The sequence below is a fragment of the Mustela erminea genome, chromosome 11 (assembly GCF_009829155.1).
Source record: "Mustela erminea isolate mMusErm1 chromosome 11, mMusErm1.Pri, whole genome shotgun sequence".
Taxonomy (NCBI): Eukaryota; Metazoa; Chordata; class Mammalia; order Carnivora; family Mustelidae; genus Mustela; species Mustela erminea.
Genome location: NC_045624.1, coordinates 89,247,465 through 89,265,927, shown reverse-complemented (window position 1 = coordinate 89,265,927; position 18,463 = coordinate 89,247,465). Strand labels below are relative to the sequence as shown.

Genomic DNA, 18,463 nt, shown 5'->3' with positions numbered 1-18,463 from the left:
CCAACAGCTCAGGCATCCAGAAAAATGTATGAAAACAGTGAGAAGAGATGGGTTAGGAAGAGCGAAGAGGAGCAAAGGAAGGCGATCCAGGCCAAGTCCTACCACACCCAAGTCTAAGGTAGTAACTTCAAAAAACCAGTCTGACCACCGTCTGCTGCTTTACCAAGACATTCCTGATACACGTAAGCGATTATGAACTGCATGTTACTTGAAAAAGTCACTAGTAACCCCACAAAACGGACGTAAGACCTCCTTGACTAGTCCTCCCGCTGCGAAGGACGTCTTCCCTTCATTTTTAAATGGTACTTCAAATTGAGCTCACTCTGTTCTATCATGTGAAGTTTTCTTCAGAATTAATCTAAAAACACAACTCAAAAGTTGCTAGCCTAGTAATGGAAACATTCTAAGAATCCGCTCCATCCAAGGCTGTGTTATTATGGTGTGAATTCATTTAGTAGAGTCTTCCTAGGCCTATTTCTTCTCCTTCCTGAGGTTTTTAATCTAGAAGTTCTGTGCAAATGTCAGAAGGCCCCAGGAAAGTTAATGTGTCCTAGAAAAAAAAAGGCTCCTGGGACATGTCACCCCCAAATTAGAAAGATTTTGTACCGTACTACTGAGTTGGTTATACCCAACTTTCAACCCAACTAAAAATCCTACCATTCCAAAATTATTTTTCCACCTCAACGTTTCTGGATAAACATTCTTCTTAAGCATGCCAGACACTTCTATTTTCCATGCTAAAGAGTAAAGGGCACTTCATAATTTAAAAAAAAAAAAAAAAGGCAGCCTGCCTCACGGGGTGGTGTAAAACGTTATTAGGTCATGAAGTATAAAAAGGCTGAGAAGAGACTCGATACCACTTTTTCAAGGTTATAAACACTGCTCCACACACCAGTACAGTTATGGGGGAAAGTCAAGATCTTTTTGAGCAACAAGTTGTTGAGACTTACTGAATTGGTTCTTTTCCTTTTCCAACAGTCAGGATTTAGGCGTTTTTGTTCTTCAGCCAAAGCCTTTGCTTCCAACGTATACATCCTTCTCTCTTCATTCTTCATTTTCTTCCACCTGTCGCCGAGGATCACGCTTATGGCTCTGTAAAATAAACATGCATACGATGCTGAAGGCCAGAATTTCTTGTAAGATGCATGTCCAGTGCTGCTACCTCAGAAAGAAATAGTCAAAAGTTAAAAGAAAAAAAGACAAGAATCTTGTCCAACAGAGAGAAGGAAAAAGGTCAAGACTACAGTCGTCATTTCCAGTAAAATCCCAGTCCCATGGGCTCATTCATCATAATCTTGGCAGTTAAAGCCTCCTGGAATAGTGCCAGTTCCAGTTGTCAGAGAACATCTAAAGTGGCTACAAATTCAGTGTCCTACAGAGCTTAAAGAAAAAAGTGAAGTATTTCAGTGAAATGGTTTAAATTACCACTGGCTCTACCCTGATGTACATCGGTTTTCTCAAAGATGCTTAAAAGAGCAAGGCAGTGTTCGCTATCAGCAGCATAAAGTATTAAGAGCTAGTTTTGCTTTCTGTTTGTGCTCATACATACATAACCCATCAAATAGTTGTGATCAGTTTCATTTATTCCTGTAACCCTAGTGAAAATGTGGAGGCATTAACCATGCGCCTCCGGATCATTCCCCTCCTAACACAACGCCAACTAAATCCTAGGTGAGCTCCGTACTAGAAGAAATTGGATAAACTCCAAAGGAAAGAAGTCCAACTGAATAAAACACATCAAGATAGAAATCTAAAGCTATTTTCTATTTATATTTGTTAAACTGCTCCTAAAACCAGTGTTTAAATCTCATCCAGAACACGCAGAAACCATGGATGCCATGACACAAAAGGTCACGTATGCTGCGCGAAGTGTATACAAGTGAGCTCAGTGCCTGACGTGGAAGCTCGAGTGGGGCGTCCGGGCTTTGGAAGAACAGCAGCGCAGCTCTACTGCTTAGCAAGAAGTCACTGTGCAGTGAGTATGGACACGGACAGATGTGTATGTAGTTTTCCCAGTAAGTTGATGCAATTAAACGTATTGCATCTTCCTTTATCAAAATAGAACCCAGTTTTTACAATGGGTTAAAGGTACCACATAACGGCTGACACATTTACCAGTTAAATCAGTAAGAAACGTTAGGTATCAATTCCCAAATCAGAAGAGCATTTGGGGGGCACCTGGGTGGCTCAGTGGGTTAAGGCCTCTGCCTTCGGCTCAGGTCAGGGGATTGAGCCCCGCATTGGGCTCTCTGCTCGGCGGGAAGCCTGCTTCCCTTCCTCTCTCTCTCTGCCTGTCTCTCCGCCTACTTGTGATCTCTATCAAATAAATTAAAAAAAAAAAGTCTTAAAAAAATCAAGAAGTGCATTTGGTTTGAGATTTTTTTTTTTTTAAAAGATTTTATTCGGGGCGCCTGGGTGGCTCAGTGGGTTAAAGCCTCTGCCTTCGGCTCAGGTCATGATCCCAGGGTCCTGAGATCGAGCCCTACATCAGGCTCTCTGCTCAGCAGGGAGCCTGCTTCTTCCTCTCTCTCTGCCTGCCTCTCTGCCTACTTGTGATCTCTGCCTGTCAAATAAATAAATAAAAAATCTTTAAAAAAAAAAAAAAAAAAAAAAGATTTTATTCATTTGACAGAGACCACAGGTAGGCAGAGAGGCAGGCAGAGAGAGAGGAGGAAGCAGGCTCCCCACTGAGCAGAGAGCCCGACACGGGGTTTGATCCCAGGACCCTGAGATCATGACCTGAGCCGAAGGCAAAGGCTTTAACCCACTGAGCCACCCAGGCGCCCCGAGGTATTTTTTTTTTTAATGTAAATCCTTAAAAATGTAGCTCATGAGAACAGACTGGTAACTGCCAGAGGCCGGGGGTGGGGTGTGCACGAAATGGGTGAAGGCGGTCAAAAGGTACAAACTTCAGCTGTGCAATCAGTCTGCCGTGGGGCCGTCAGGTGCGGAACAGCGGCTGCAGTCAGTACCGCTGTGCTGTGCATTTGAAAGGTGCGCAGAGGAGCTCCTAGAAGTTCTCCTTACAAGAGAGATCTGGAACCGTGGGGTGGCGGCCGTAACTAGCCGTCCTATGGCGAGGGTTTCACGGCCTCTACAGACACCGAATGGTGACGCTGATCTGAAACCATGACCACTCCCTGTTCCTCTGTGTAGCAGCTAAGCTCATGAGACGTTCAACCTCGAGTTCAAAACTCAGTTATTTTACGTGGATAATCATTTGGCTTTTCTCAGGATATCAAGGAAAACAGTAGCTTTGATTGTCAGGGAACTGGGGAAACTGGAATAAGTAATTTAAATACAGGAAGAATTTAGGCTGGTGTGAGAGGGAGTGAGTAGAGGACGCTCACTAAGAGATCAGCTAAGCATATAAACACAGAGAGTGGAAAAGACTGGAGTCAATTTTATCCCTGGGTTCTGAGTTTCATCTTTGGCAGTTTATAATGATTTCTACATTTGTCCAAATTGCCAATGCCTGCCCATTCCGTTATGACACAGTTGTAATGACATCCTTGAGATCTGACACAAGAAACTGTTCTAGAAAGATGGAACAGTCAGCTGTTAGAACTGTGACTTCCAACAGACAAACAACATTTAATATTATTTTAGAAGGCAAATCCTTAGGTAACCCAAATTCTCTCCAAGTATTATAAAATATTTACCCATGACCCTAAAAATTCCAAACTTTTAAAAATCAACCTAAGAAAATGAATTCAATAATAAAAACTATTGGGGGAGGGGGGCGCCTGGGTGGCTCAGTCAATTGAGCATCTGCCTTCGGCTCAGGTCGTGGTCCAGCGGTCCTGGGATGGAGCCCCGCATCCGGCTCCCTGCTCTGCAGGGAGGTGGCTACTGCTTCTCCCTCTGCCCCTCTCTCATGCTAAGTCAAAAAAATCTTTAAATAGTAATAAAAGCTTTTGGAGGACAAGTTTACTTAACTACCCCAGTTCCTGTAAAACTGTACTGAGTGTTAATTATTAGAATCAGAAATACTCTTTTTACCTGTTATCTTTCCCTGGATACATCTGAGTATATTCAACTCTGTATTTTTTGGCAAAAAGCATGAAGGCATTCATTGGTCTTTTGCACTTGTTAGGAGAAGTGGCACTCACAGTCCCTGAGCTGTGGGTTTTGACAGCTTTAGCATACAAGGAATTGGAAGAGAGCTGTGATGATCCTGGTGAGCCACAGTTTTTACTGAGTCCAGATCTTGCAAAGTCTTGACCTCCAGGCCCTCCACAAGACAAAGATGCACGACGCTGACGAGCCATACTACTTAACACATAGACTGCAGAAGAATCCATAGGTGTGAAGTCATAGCTAAAAAAAATTTATTAACATGGTTTTAATTCAGTTTAATTGGTTTGTAAAAGCATGATTAAAAAACAAAAACAAAATCCTTAACATCTGATTGGAAACGTCAATGTGTATGTTGCCCAACTCTAACCACCTCACCACTGATAGTTGCTTGTAAGCTGAAAGCTTGTATCTGCACGGACTAAAATTATTATTTTTTAAATCTACGGAGACTACAAAAATAAGAAAACTTCAGGCCCCCCACAAGAATGTTATAATCTGCATACTTTATCCATAGCAAGTACCTCCTCCAGATCCCACACAACCCACTTAATTACTGCTTAAATTCACTTTTTGACCAATTTGATAATCTGATTTCTTGGCCTACAGAAGTCTAAATAAAGCTAGAAAATTCAGATGGAGCAGCAGGCATGTACCAGGCCTGAGGACTAGCTGCTAGACAAGGCAAAGTGTGGGGGAAGGACAGTCAAAAGTGGTTGAACACACTGGGGCACCTGGGTGGCTCAGTCGGTTAAGCGTCTGCCTTCAGCTCGGGTCATGATCCCGGGGTTCCTGGGATAGAGCCCCACACTGGGCTCTCTGCTCAGCAGGGAGCCTGCCTCCCTCTCTCTCTCTCTCTGCCTTGCCTCTCTGCCTACTTGTGATCTCTCTCTGTCAAATAAATAAAATCTTAAAAAAATTTTTTTTAAAAAAAGCAGTTGAATACAGCTAAAGGAACTTAAAATTTTGTTTGTTTACATCAAGACAGTCATGTACACATCCATCACCCCTAAAGGCCATCCATCTATAACACAGTTTAATAACTTAGAAGTGAGAACTTGCACTCATCAGGCAGGTTCCGTATTTTGGCAGGTATATTCAGTTTACGTGAGCATGGAAACCAGCTAGCCATATTCTCTCATTTTCCCAACAAGCTCACTTATCGAGTATCCTTAGCCTCTCTTTAAATAAAGAAACAGGCCAAGAACGGAACAAGTACTATTTACCCCAAGGCCCCACACTACTAAATCCAGCCCCCAATCCGATCCTTCCACCTCCAAAGCCCTTAGATTCCCTCACCAAAACCACGGTGCTCCGCCTTGCCCCCAGGTGACCTCAAGGTGAACAAATGATAATCAGGGTCACTGAAAATACTACCTCAAAAGTGGAGCTAATGTAGACAAGACAACCTAAAGATTACACCTGTCCAAGATTTCTTTTGTTCCAAATGTGTTAACACCCACTGCTTATACCTCTTCTCTTAATAGAGAACTTTTTATTTCTAGGGTTGCCTGGGTGGTTCAGTTGTTAAGTGTCTGCCTTCAGCTCAGATCATGATCCCAGGGTTCTGGGATCGAGCCCCGCATCCAGCTCCCTGCTCCGCGGGAGCCTGCTTCTCCCTCTCCCACTCCCCCTGCTTGTGTTTCCTCTCTGTGTCTCAATCAAATAAATAAATAAAATTTAAAAAACAACTTTTATTCTAAATCTAGCCCCTACTCTCCCACTCTCTTCCTGAAACAGAAATTCTGGGATCTATCACAACAGGTTGATATTAGCTCCAGGAATAGTAAGTATCTGCCTAAAGGTAAAGCAACAGGAGATCACGAATTATTCCAGAGACAGGGTCGGAGCGGGCGCAGCGCGTGAGGCCCACGCCATTCACTGTACATAATAAAAATGACTCCTACCAATTATCAACCACTCCTGTGGGTTTTTTTTTAAGGTATCACATGAAATCAACATAAATATGACTCCAAAACCATCTGATCGATGTTTAGCAGTCAGGATTACATTAAAGAAACCATTTTTGCTATCCTCAAGCCCCTCCCATATATAATTGAGAAAAACAGCAAAATTAAAAAAGCATTATAAATGAACCTGACATGGAATTATTCATCTCCACCAAAAAAAGTATGATTACAATGTGAAATACCAAAAAAGATTTAACAAAATTCTCAGGCAAGCTCATGAACTACTGAAATATGAAAACTCTACCATCTAGTGGTACGCATGGAGCCTGCCCTGTTTCCATTATGGATACAACGTCCTTAGCCTGAAATACGTAATCACAGAATTCTGGATTTTGATGTCACAAAAGCACTAAAACAGGACCCAGACTGTCTAAAAGCCAGCCTCAAGGATCCTGACGATCCGGACAGCCCCAGCCCGGCTGGACATCGGGGGCGCGCCTCACCGCGGGGAGCCCCGCCCGCACTCTCCCTGCGGCCTCCCTGCAACACCCTGCCCGCCTGGCCAGCTGTCACTTGAGCAAGGAGATCCCCACAGCAGGAGTAGCTCTGTAAACCGCCAGTCTGAGCCACTCGCGGACTCGTCCCTCCACATGATCATTTCACAGCCGGTTTCACAGGCCGCAGCGAAATTCATCGACCGAGTCCCGCTTCCCCAGCGGAGCCGCGCGAAGCCGAGGTGCGGGCGCAGGTGGCCTGGCTCCGCAGCTCGGTCACGCGGGGCGCACACAGCCCCGGGGCCCGCTCCTCCTCAGACGGGTAGCCAAGAGGCGGGCCCCGTCTTCCCAGACCTTCAGTCCCGGCACATACACCGGGCTCTCGAATATTTGACGACTGAGAAGGTAAATGCCATACAACGTAATAATGTAGGATTTTAACTGGGCTCAACCCCACCTCTTGAACTTAACAGCGGCGGGACTGGGCAGGCAGAGGGTCACAAACCCCGCGCCTTGCTCAGTTAACGTCTCTGAGAGGAACGTTCGCACAGAGCGCACAGCTGTGCGGCCACCACAACAGCGTCCACGGAACTCAGCGGAGACCAGCGGAGACGGGCGCCCCGCAGGCACTCACTGGGGTGTCTACTGCTACTGCAGAAGGAACCTAGACTGGTAAACAGAGCACTAAACTCGGAGTCCTCGGATGACACAGACTTGAAACCTGGTTCTGACACTAATGGCTGTTTTAGCTCCTTAATGGTGCCCCATCTCCACCCCCAGCAAAGGGAGATGTCATCTCACTGGGCGCGGATTACCTCAGGTGACATGTGTACAGCCCCGGGGGCACAGACGAGCTCCTGGTAAGTTTGTTAAATTCTATCACTGGAACAGAAATGCCAACTTCACAGAGTCAGAAGTGACTGAAAACTGCCTGATGCCAGAAGACCGGCCTCAATTCTGTGGCTCAAATGGGCTTCTCCAAATCATGCTCTCCGAAGCTTCCTTTCCACAAATGAACTGAAGTTGTGTTTAAGAGCTCATCTGTGCTGACTTCTGGTCCTTACCAAGCTAAAATCTACTCAAATGTCCTTCTCTGTACAGCAGGACCTAAGAGCTGGCCCCAAAGCTCCAGATTCCCCGGAATTTACCCCGGGGCTCGCTCTCAGACATGGGTTTCTTCTTCCTGCCGTTCTTCCCCTTCTTGCCTTCCTTACGCCAGGAAGCACCTCCCTTCACCCACGAAGTCAATCTAATCCACAGTGAGAATGTAAGCAACTTCATGCTTCCCAACTCTGTCATGGTTTCCCCTGGATCAAACTGCCCATTTTCCACTCTTTTATGAGGAGCAGAAGGGACAATGCTGCTTCACTCCACAACAAAACAAGACCAATGTCCAAGGTCATCTCAGGCATGACTGCCACTCAGTGGGACCAAGTGATGGGAACCTACCATCTTGGCAAAGCGGGAATGAGTTAGCCTAGTGTTCCTTTTTGCTTAGAGGAGTTTTACAACATGGCTAGATAAAAAGTATATAGAACTTTTATGTTATGAAGTGTACAAATAAATGCATAAACCCACAAACTAATTAAGAAATAGAGTATTTCTCTCACTAAAGTTCCACATTTGCCATCCCCCAGAGAAAAACCACTCTCCTCAACGGTTTATCATCCCCTTACTTTTTCATAAACACAATATATAAACACTACAGCAGCATTAATCATGTTAATACGTCAACTGTATCAGCACGTAACATGTAAAAGTCTTGTTATGCAGCGAAGAGTTAACACAGGAGAGACTGCTCTCCCTTCGAGGGCATCCGTGCAAGGCTGGCCCTCGACCAGCATCTGGACTTAGGATTTCAAGGAGCGTTCTCATCATTCCACAACTGGTAAGAGTGGCTCATCGTGCCTAAACTGCGTGTACAAATAACATGGTTTGCCCTAAACACCTGCTTTCCTTTTGAAAGGCTGTAATCGGTATGTGCAAGGCCGAGGCAGCCTAGGAGACCAGCTCCCGGCAAAGCCCTGGCGATAGTGCCCAACAGCTTCCCAAGCTGACACCCCGGCCTACCTGCTGTTAGCACACGCTGCAGAGAGAGAGATGCACGCGTGTGTGACTCCCCTGGGAGACAAGTCCTGGAAGCCTGGCTTCCTCCAGACTTCACCCCACGTGCCTTGCCTTTTTGTGATTTTGCTTTGTATCCCTTCACTGTAAGAAATCTTAGGCATGAGTGTGACTACAAACTAAATCCTATGAGTCACCCTCCTACATCGCTGAATCCCTAACTGTACAATGTGTATTATACATACTGTGTAAAAATTACATAAATGTAATTAGATTTAAATTCTCTTAGATGTATTTTCACAGAACATCTGATTCCATAAAAACTGGAATGATAAAGCATATTTCTGAGATTAATCTTAACATTATTTCTAAAATTGATTCATGTTTTACAATGTCTGGCTATGGCTCATTCTTCTTCCACCTACAATTCTGTCGTATGATTACATCACTATGTATGTATGCGTTCTGCAGCTGCTGAATCGCTGCAATGAACACCTGCATTGTTTCCACGGTTTTGCTATCCTGAGCAACACAGCTATGATCTTACATCTCTCCTGGCGCATGTCTATGAGAATTTGCTTCTCTAGGGCACATGCACTTCTCTAGGTACAACTATTACCAATATTCAGTGTTCTAAAATAAAGCCAAATTATCTTCCAAAGTTTCTGTGTCTCTAAAATATTCTCACCAAAATCTTAAGAATGTTTAGAGTATCAGATCTTCAAACTGTCTCATTTCTCTATAATTTTTAGAACAGTATGTATGAAGAACAATCAAATGGCATTTAGATTCCAATCTGCAGATGTTTACTGAGCATATAACCTGTGTCAGGGCCTGTGCTAGTTGCTTTTTTAAAACAATACCTCACATATCCTTTTGAAATAAAAGTATATTATTAACTATGTTTTATGTTAAAATGAATGAAATAAAACCTATAGGCCAGCAGGAATTCTGAATTCTCTACTTAATAATTATCTTAAAGAAAAAAATGAGTTTTAAAATCCCAGATACCTACACACACTTTCTCTGGTTAATCCCTAGGTGTAGGAAACTCACAACCCCAGCGTGCCCAGGCCTGAGCGGCATCCAGGGCCATGGGCCTTTCAGTGCTAAAACCAGAAAAGGTGCACACAAACTGAAGACAGCTGATCACATCAGCCTTCTTGAGTGTCAGGACACCTGCATACTTACTTTGTTCTCAGGAAAAATCACTTTCCTCTTTAAGATTTTCCAAATGTCAATTTTTCACTATTTTTACTATTTGTTCATTCATGCAACTAATGCCCTTGGTTGAAATGAATATTAAAAGAAACAGTTAAGAAAAGAAAAGATAACGATTAATTACAAAAAAAAAACATTATTAGGAGACTTGTGGTCTGGTGAAAACAGCCAGCTAGATATAGCAATTTTTTATACCTGTAACTATTATATATATAACAATCAAAACACTCAACTCTATAGTTCTTGGTCACATAACGTATGGTTTTTTTCCTAATCTAGCATCAAATATTTTATGAACTCCCGGGTTTCCTATATGACTACTCTGTGAAAAGCTCCCCTTGAATTATTATTTTATACTACCTGTTTTTTCATTTAATCATGTACATACTTCCTCTTAGTAGTCCTTTTATAATTCTCAAATCTTTTAGGTTTAATCTCCTAAATATCTGACTTAGCAATCATTAAAGAGATTAAAGGTAAAAATTAACAGAAAAAAAAAGAATTAACCCAGTGTTACCTTTTAAATGTATCAAAAACACCTGAATCATCAAAATTAATGGCATCGGGGTGTCCAGGAGGTAGACATACATCACCAATATGAATTTCACAACATGGAATGCCATGCTGTACCACAGTCAAGCTTGGGTAAAATGACGACCAACCTAAAATTAAATCAAACAGCAGTTACATAAAGGATAGAGATGGACAGAAGGGACCCTAATTATTTATTCTACAATATACCTATCACTTCCGAGCCTTAAAAGTAAGTTATTAGTTAAGTTCCAGATTTTTAACATATCCTTTATATTTGCCAAAAAGCAAGTCCAAGTATTTTCTTCAAGCGATGCAAAAGCTCTCCAAAACTAGTTTAATTCAGCATTTTATTAATACACAGAATTCATCAATCGGCATTTCCAGCAATTTACAAGATAGTTAAGTGATAGATGATGATGACTGAGACCATGAAATATATTGCCTCTGAATTATCATTTTTAACATGGTGATGTTGTAACAGATCTCAGAAAAGTGACTCAGATATATAGCATATCTGGTAATCTTAAACCAAAATGCAATTACTGGAACACTCCATTCCCCAAACTATACCAAGATAACAGAGAGCTGCTTATATAGTGTGCTATGCGAGTCTAAGAGTTCCTACCCGTGGGAGGGACAGCCCGGCCTGACTCCTGCTAAAACGCATACACATCAGTAGGTATTATGATAAGGCACTTCCTAGGGTAGTTCTCTGAAGTTTGAAAGAAGTTCGCCCTTCAAGTTTTTTTCTTAATCATCAAAGAATTGTGACACAAGACATAGTTATAGATTTAAGAAGCTTTCTTTAAAAAGTTACTATAAATTCAAATTGAAGCCCTACCTTTATTTTTAACATAGAAAGGGTGGTCCAGCTTACACTCTACAGTAAGTAAGCCATCTTCCACTGTACCGGGATCAAAAGTCAACTTCAGTACAGACTCGCCAAATGATACACTTTCTTCATGTGATAACAACTTTAGACCATCAGAACCATAGCCCTGAAAATACATGCATAGAGTGAACAAACAGGCAAATTTTAATTCAACACACAGTGAAGTTCCTTACATGTAAGACTCTGTAGAAAAGTTCACAATAAACAAGACAGGATCCCTGCCTGTAGGTCCTCGCTTTCCACCCAGTGATGAAGAAAGGCTCATCTATAAATCACTACCATGTAAAGCAGACTGGAATTAGCATTTTAAGTGAAGTGTAAACGATGCTAATGGACTTTAATGAAGGGAGGTATAAACTCCAAGAGAGACTAGGAAGAGCTTTCCGCTCCCACTGGAACTGGGATTTAAAGGAATGCAACCCAAAAGGTAGAAGAATGTGCCTCAATGCCAGGAACAGCTGAAACTGGTGACTGCTCTGGAGAGTGCTGAGTATTTGCTAGAAATACGGGCGAGTTCAGAGAGGCAAAAAAGCCCAAGGAGAGGCCAGTTAGTCAGGTGAGTTTTAAGGACTGGGGAAGTGCCCAAACCTTCCTTCAAGAGGGTACTGCAAGTCAATGAAAGTATTTTACTAACAACGGTCCACTTTAAGAAGATGATAAAGTCTGCAGAATAAAAGGTACCTCTGGTATCCAATTTCTTTGAAGACAAGAGGAAAGAAACCCATTAGTCTTATTCGACAAGGGCTGCGGTGGTAGAACCAGGCTAAATTTAAATTCAACCAATATTTGAGCAGTGGGCACAAGCCAGGTGCTAGGTTCTGGAAACACATTAACTACACAGGATCCCTACCCTTAAATTCACAGAGAAACCAAGGAGACCGACAGGCCACCGGCAAGCTTTAGTACACAACCGTTCCTCCACTAGCGGGAGGAAGAAGTGACGGAGGAGAGAAGGGTAACTGCAAAGCATCTTTAGGGAAACAGAACTGATCCGCTAACTATGGATGGAGGAGAGAACAGTCAACTTCTTGGTTTTTAATCTACCAATCAAGAAGGTTAACAGTATGTTTAGAAGAAGGGAGGGAAAGGAGGCCAAGAAGGGGAAGAAAAAGGTGGGTCCAGTCTCCGTTATACTAACAAGTCAAGCATAAAGGACTAATTGATAGCCACATGCAGATGTCCAACATGCGGGGGAAGGCTACAGCCATATATTTGTAAAAAAAAAAAATTACAGAATCTTCTCATTCTTAGGGTTACGAGACATCCAAATGAATCCAGCCCCATTTTACAGATCAGGAAGCCAACACGCAGCAGACCTGATAGTCCGCCCAACACTGATCACACACAGCTGCTGAAGAATCAGAACCAGAGCTCAGGTCTATGTCCAACAACAGAGCGCCTTCCACAGGCCCACCAAGGAGCTGCTGCTGACCATATGGGCACACAGGAAATGGTAAAGAAGTGCCAAGGGGCAGAACCTTCTTTCACACTCAGCACCATGGGCGGAGAAGCCACCAGTCACAGAGATGGTGACAGCAGGGACCCGAATCCCTGCCACGCTACACAAATCAAGAGAAGACGACTCACTGAGTCAAATGTTGCAAAGATGCCAAACAAAGCAAGAAGTCTCACTAGAAATCAGAATGAAGCTAGGAACCTTTGAGACAATTTGAGCAGAATGGCAGAGGCTGAAGTCAGACCAGACAATCTTGATTACAAGTGAAGAGCAGCAAGAGGGAAACCGGAAGGCAGCTGAGTCGGGACTATTTCTCTCTAGACTCAACAGTAAGTAACAGCAGGATCAAAACAGGACTTTTAAACAAGCACAGTTCACATGCCCAACTTCTCTGCCTACAGTGGAGATAGAGAATTTCGAGATTTCAAAAATTAAGATTTTAAAGATACCAACTGACATTTCTGACACCTGCCACCTACAGCTTTTGCTTATCAACTTAAAAAATGCCAGTATTTTATCAGATCATTTAGAAAGTAACTTAATATAATCAACTCTCAATTATCCATTTGGGAATTAACTCCTTTGTACCTTACCTAAGAAAAAGCCTTGGTTCATTTGTTCATTTTATTTTAAATGCCAGTTTAGTCTCCCCCAACATAGAACATACAAAAACAGCTAAGAAATACATCTTTTTCCCATCTAAGAAAGTATGATTACAAAGGTAAGCCTTAAGTCACTGTGGTGCTCCATCTGGCTGAGCCGTAATACAGAGTCACAAAACCTCTTCCTAAAATGTAAGATGTCACTTAGGCACGAAAGTAAACAGAGAATGCTCCTATAGATTAGTATTGAGCTTGGTTGCCTTCTGAAAGACTTGGAAGTTTTACGAATTTTAAATCCACCTTGTGAGTGCCCACTTGGAGATCCTCCTCATTATCACAGCCTTCGGATCTAGCAAAATCTTCAACATCCTGCCATTCCTTATTGCTTCCCTTATGAAAGCACAGTCGTGTGCCTGAAGTTTAAGTAAAAAAAAAAAAAAAAAATTAGGTATGTGCCTAGCATGCTATACAAGTCAGCTATAAAAATTCAACCATTCTTTCACCTTTCAGAAAACAGTGCCAAGCAGTTGAAGGCCAGGAATTGCACCAGCCCAAATCATCATCATCAGAGAGGGAGGACATGCAGAAAATGCCAGATTCTGACTCACTATTTGCCTATGGAGAAAAACATCAGAAACTTTTTTATTTTGTAACATATTCTGTTAATATCTGTCTTTATCTCAAGGCTTCTGGCTCTCTCTCTCTCCTCCTGAATAGATAACTTAAACTGTAAACTTAGGGGAAAAAAACGCCTTTGAAAACTGAACTTTTTGGAAGTTTTGGATCAACATACGTTCCCACTGGTAACGAAAATAAAATGGAATCCCGATCGCTAGAACAGTGAGACAATTTCCCAGCTGTACGTGCTTCCTAAGTACTTCTGAGAAAAGGAAAGTTAACATATTTCAACTGTTGTGCAAACTTCGTAAGTTTATGCTCATGAGCACACTCACCCTTTCGTGTCTGACTGGTGTTTCCTCCTTCCAGTGATGATGAGGGAAGGCTGGCTCGCTCTTAGAAGAGGACACGGGTGGAGGGCGTGCATAGGAATGTAAACTTTTGCTAGTAGCTATGATGTGTACAGGAGATGATCTAAAATAAGGAAGCGGTTTTAACCATAAAGCAGAGGTCCTTACACACAGATCTTTTTGATGAAAAGAACTTCATATTCCTAATACCAACTTACACATATAATAAGACACTTATGGAAAATACTAGTAAAGACTTCAAGATTTCACTTGGAGAACACTATTCCTTAACTTCTTACCCAAGCCTTCTTCACACATGCTAAATACCATTCTTTTTTCAAATTTAGCCATCTATTTTTAAATTCCAAATTATTTGTTCCTTTATTCAGACGTTTTTACATCAGTAATTACACACAAACATGCATACCCTCACTCATGAAGGCTCACGTGCAGGGCTCCCTGTCCATTTCTCTCCTCTATTTTGACTCAGTCAGTATGAACAGGGCATCTAAGCTGAACGGGACCAACATGGAACCCTCCACCTACCAACCACCTGTCACCGGGCAGAGGAAATGAACTACCTGAAGCTAAAACGTTTCAACTTATTATAGCAGAAAGCAGCTTATTTGCAACTTCTTGTAATGGACACTATTTCTTGTTTTCTGATACAAACATACGGAAAAGCATCTACTCACAAGGCTAGTTATTCTCCCCCAGGACCACCTTAGAAAAAGGCCAACCCTTCCCGAAATGGGGGAGCATTCGGCAGCCTGCCCAGCCAGGGTTAGCGGCACCATGTGCTCAGCTCAGGAGTTCGGAGAGCAACAGGGAGGAAGACTGCAGGCTCTGGGAGAACAACCCACCCCCGAAGGGCCTACATCAGCACAGTTCTCGGAGGTGCCAAACAGGAAGGAATCTGGGCCGTAACAGAGCAAAGTATGTGCATGTCTGTACTAACCCTCTTAGCTGGTTAAAGGGGGAGGGATATCTCACTTTCCAGGTGTTCCCTTACTCCCTGAGAAATTGTGTTAGCCCCACGATTTTTATTTTATCCTCACTAACACTTTTTCATTACGCCTTTGCAGAAGTTACTTTTTGATAAGGGTCTATAAAACTATGCTTTCATGTTCATGTCCCTTCTTAAATAAAAACCCCTTAGGGGTGCCTGAGTGGCTCAGTAAGTTAAGCACCTGCTTTCAACTCCAGGCATGATCCCTGGGTCCTGGGATGAAGTCCTACTTTGGACTCCCTGCTCAGCCTGCTTTTCCCTCTCCCTGCCGCTCCCCCTGCTTGTGCTGTCAAATAAAATCAAATCTTAAAAGAAAAAAAAAAACTCTCCAGTTCTGGATTTCAAAATACAAATACTGTTTTTTATTTTAAGATTTTATTTATTTATTTAACAGAGAGAGAGCGAGCGAGCGCACAAGCAGGCAGACTGGCAGGCAGAGGGAGAGGGAGAAGCAGGCTCCCCGCTGAGCAGGGAACCCGATGCGGGACTTGATCCCAGGACCCCAGGATCATGACCCAACCCGAAGGCAGCTGCTTAACTAACTGAGTCACCCAAGCGCCCCAACATTTAGACCTTTATGATATTAGAGAATGGCCAGACTGCTAAATGTCCTTAAGTATATCCCTGCCTTCAGGACTAATAAAAGAAACTGGGGTTTATGAGTTCTTCTGTTGAACCATTTAAGGAAAAGTAACAAGGCAATGTTCTAAAATGTGTATGGCCTAAACATTCTGTAAAAATTAACATGCCATATGTGTCTGAAACACCCAACACCACTGGTCTCTTCATCCCTCTACCTATGCAGGGGTAATGTAAATGGGACCTGTCCTTAACCCCTTGGTACTGTACAGTTACGGACTTCAGACATCCAAAGCTTACTAACACTGTTTAACACACTGTAAGAAGCTGCATGAACAGCCGTTGACAGTGTGAGGAGGCAGGCCAAACAGCAGAGCATGACTCTTGGTCTTGTTCCCCAGAAGGAAGGAAAGCACAGAAGATGCTGCAGAGAATAAGTTTCTATCTTTGGGGAACTACTCCTTCATGTTTTTATTTATATCGATTATCTTCTGAGGGGTTTACTCAACTTTCCGTGAGCTACACTGTTAATTCTCTTAAGCTTGCTGTTAAAAAATAAATAAATAAATAAAGTGTTATCACTAAACTAGGAAAAAGAAAGTCCAATAGGAAAGTCAGGGTTGGTTTGTTTGTTTTTCATTATAAACAAATTCTTAGCTTTTTGACTATTTTTCTTGGACATTTCCCATGGAATTAAACTGAGAAATTTAGTTAACTAAATTTAATTTGTCCTAATGGAGACCAACATCCCAATGAACAGAGGAAAAACAAAATAATTTAATGGGTTGCAAGAAACCAAGGGTTTCACACATGAAAAGTTTATTTTTTAGCAAAGAATTACATTAAGTTAGAAGCACTACCAAAATTCAGTTATTCCTACATCCCCTCATATGGACTATTTAGTCTGTCTACCCACTCAAGTACAAATCCACTTCTCTCTCCTACAAACTATCATATTTATCTAGGTATTTTCACATAGATAATTTTCTTTCTTTCTTTCTTTCTTTTTTTTTTAAGATTTTATTTATTTATTTGATAGAGTGTGAGAGAGAGAATGAGAGGGGAGAAGAAGAATCCTCATGGAGAAGGGAGCCCAATGCAGGACTTGATCCCGGGATTCCGGGATCGTGACCTGCACTGAAGGCAGTCGCTTAACCAACTGAGCCACCCAGGTGCCCCATCACATAGATAATTTTCTAATTTTAGGGATAATTAATGAAACATTACCCACTAACGTCTCTCTACGAATTTTAGTTCAAAGCTTCCATAATTTCATAGCACAAACAACTCATTTGCAGAAAATTTGGTCTGGGTATATGAAATAGTGGTGTTCACCAATGGCAGTCCACTTCTATGAAGTTCTAGATTTAACATTAGCAATTATTGTTTTCATGAACAGGTAAGGTAACGTAAGGTTACATACACTGTGGAATAAACCTAGACCAAAAGGAACCAAACTCAAGGTTGCTAAGACTTTAAAATAAAACATTTATTACAACTATGGTTTTTTAGACATAGTGTAATTTTCATTTCTATAAGCCTAAGTATCTAATAAAAGTATTTCTTGGTCTGGTTTATTTTTGGATGACTTTAATATACTTACAAATATTTCTGACTCTGCGGTTCTGGTCCCTTTTATCTACTTCTCAAAGTATGAAATCATGATGCCAGGTGAAAAAGCTCTGTAATCACTACAGAACAAAGAACCTAATTCGAATGACTTATAAATTCTAATTTCAGTAAACCATTCATTAGATGGTTAATAGTATTATTACTTTTAAAGCTAGAAAAAAAATAGTTCTCTGTAATGACAGACATTTTCAGTAACAATATAGTCAGTGTTCCCACCTGTTGTAGAACGAGCACTGCATAAGTGGGCTCTGAGGGCTGGTGGCGATATTTGCTAATTCAGTCAGCCAATCCACCTCATTTTCACCATAAGTATTTTCTGATATGTCTGAGGTATTTTGGTTCCAAGATGGTCTTGGATATTCTTGATGTGAAACATCTGAACTTAGCTGGTATATGGCAGATTGGGTAGGGTCACTCTGAACAGCCTGAAGTTCAGGGAGGTCATCTGCAAAGAAACACACTTAAAATTATAAAAAGAAAATTACTAATACAGGGAATAATGTTAAAAATTACAGCTGGAAGAGAAGTCCTTAAATGTAGCTAATTTATTTTGTGGGAAGTATAAATTTGAAATGTTTTCTTGGATGAGGAAGTTTTGATCTAAAAAAATGACAACTTCTACATTCAAGGGTCAACAGAGCCTGACAGAAAACAGACCAAACAAATGTAAATGTACTAATCAACTTGAATTACCATACCTCTTCCCAGACCAGAAAAAGTCTGTGTCTTCTGACTTCTCTTTTTTTTTTTATAGCTCACCTGGCATTAGTCCACAGGCCACCAGAGATGTTTTTAGGTTAACAAGTTAATGAGGAAAAAGGCATTTTATGTACACACATGGGTTTACTCCCGTTCTTTATTACCCTGTTACGGAAGATTACTGCAATAATGAGAAAGATTTTTTAAAGATGAGATCAATAGGTCATATTATAAGTTTTAGGTACTACTTATTCAACTTAATCTATGCTGAATTATTTCTTTTGAGAAATTCTAAACTCAATGATAACTACTGGTTATGTTTTCTT

At 41.7% G+C, this 18,463-nt stretch overlaps 1 protein-coding gene across 2 annotated transcripts in view; it reads right to left on the bottom strand.

The window, feature by feature from the left end:
- HBP1 (HMG-box transcription factor 1) overlaps positions 1-18,463 on the bottom strand; it is a 29,389-nt gene that overhangs the window by 1,514 nt on the left and 9,412 nt on the right. For both annotated transcript variants that reach the window (XM_032304092.1, XM_032304093.1), the window contains exons 3-10: positions 17,655-17,883; positions 14,204-14,342; positions 13,754-13,865; positions 13,551-13,663; positions 11,142-11,298; positions 10,284-10,428; positions 4,003-4,320; positions 951-1,092 (exon numbers count right to left, since the gene is read on the bottom strand). In XM_032304092.1, the coding sequence (XP_032159983.1) occupies positions 951-1,092; positions 4,003-4,320; positions 10,284-10,428; positions 11,142-11,298; positions 13,551-13,663; positions 13,754-13,865; positions 14,204-14,342; positions 17,655-17,883 (1,355 nt within the window). The remainder of the gene's footprint in view (positions 1-950; positions 1,093-4,002; positions 4,321-10,283; positions 10,429-11,141; positions 11,299-13,550; positions 13,664-13,753; positions 13,866-14,203; positions 14,343-17,654; positions 17,884-18,463) is intronic.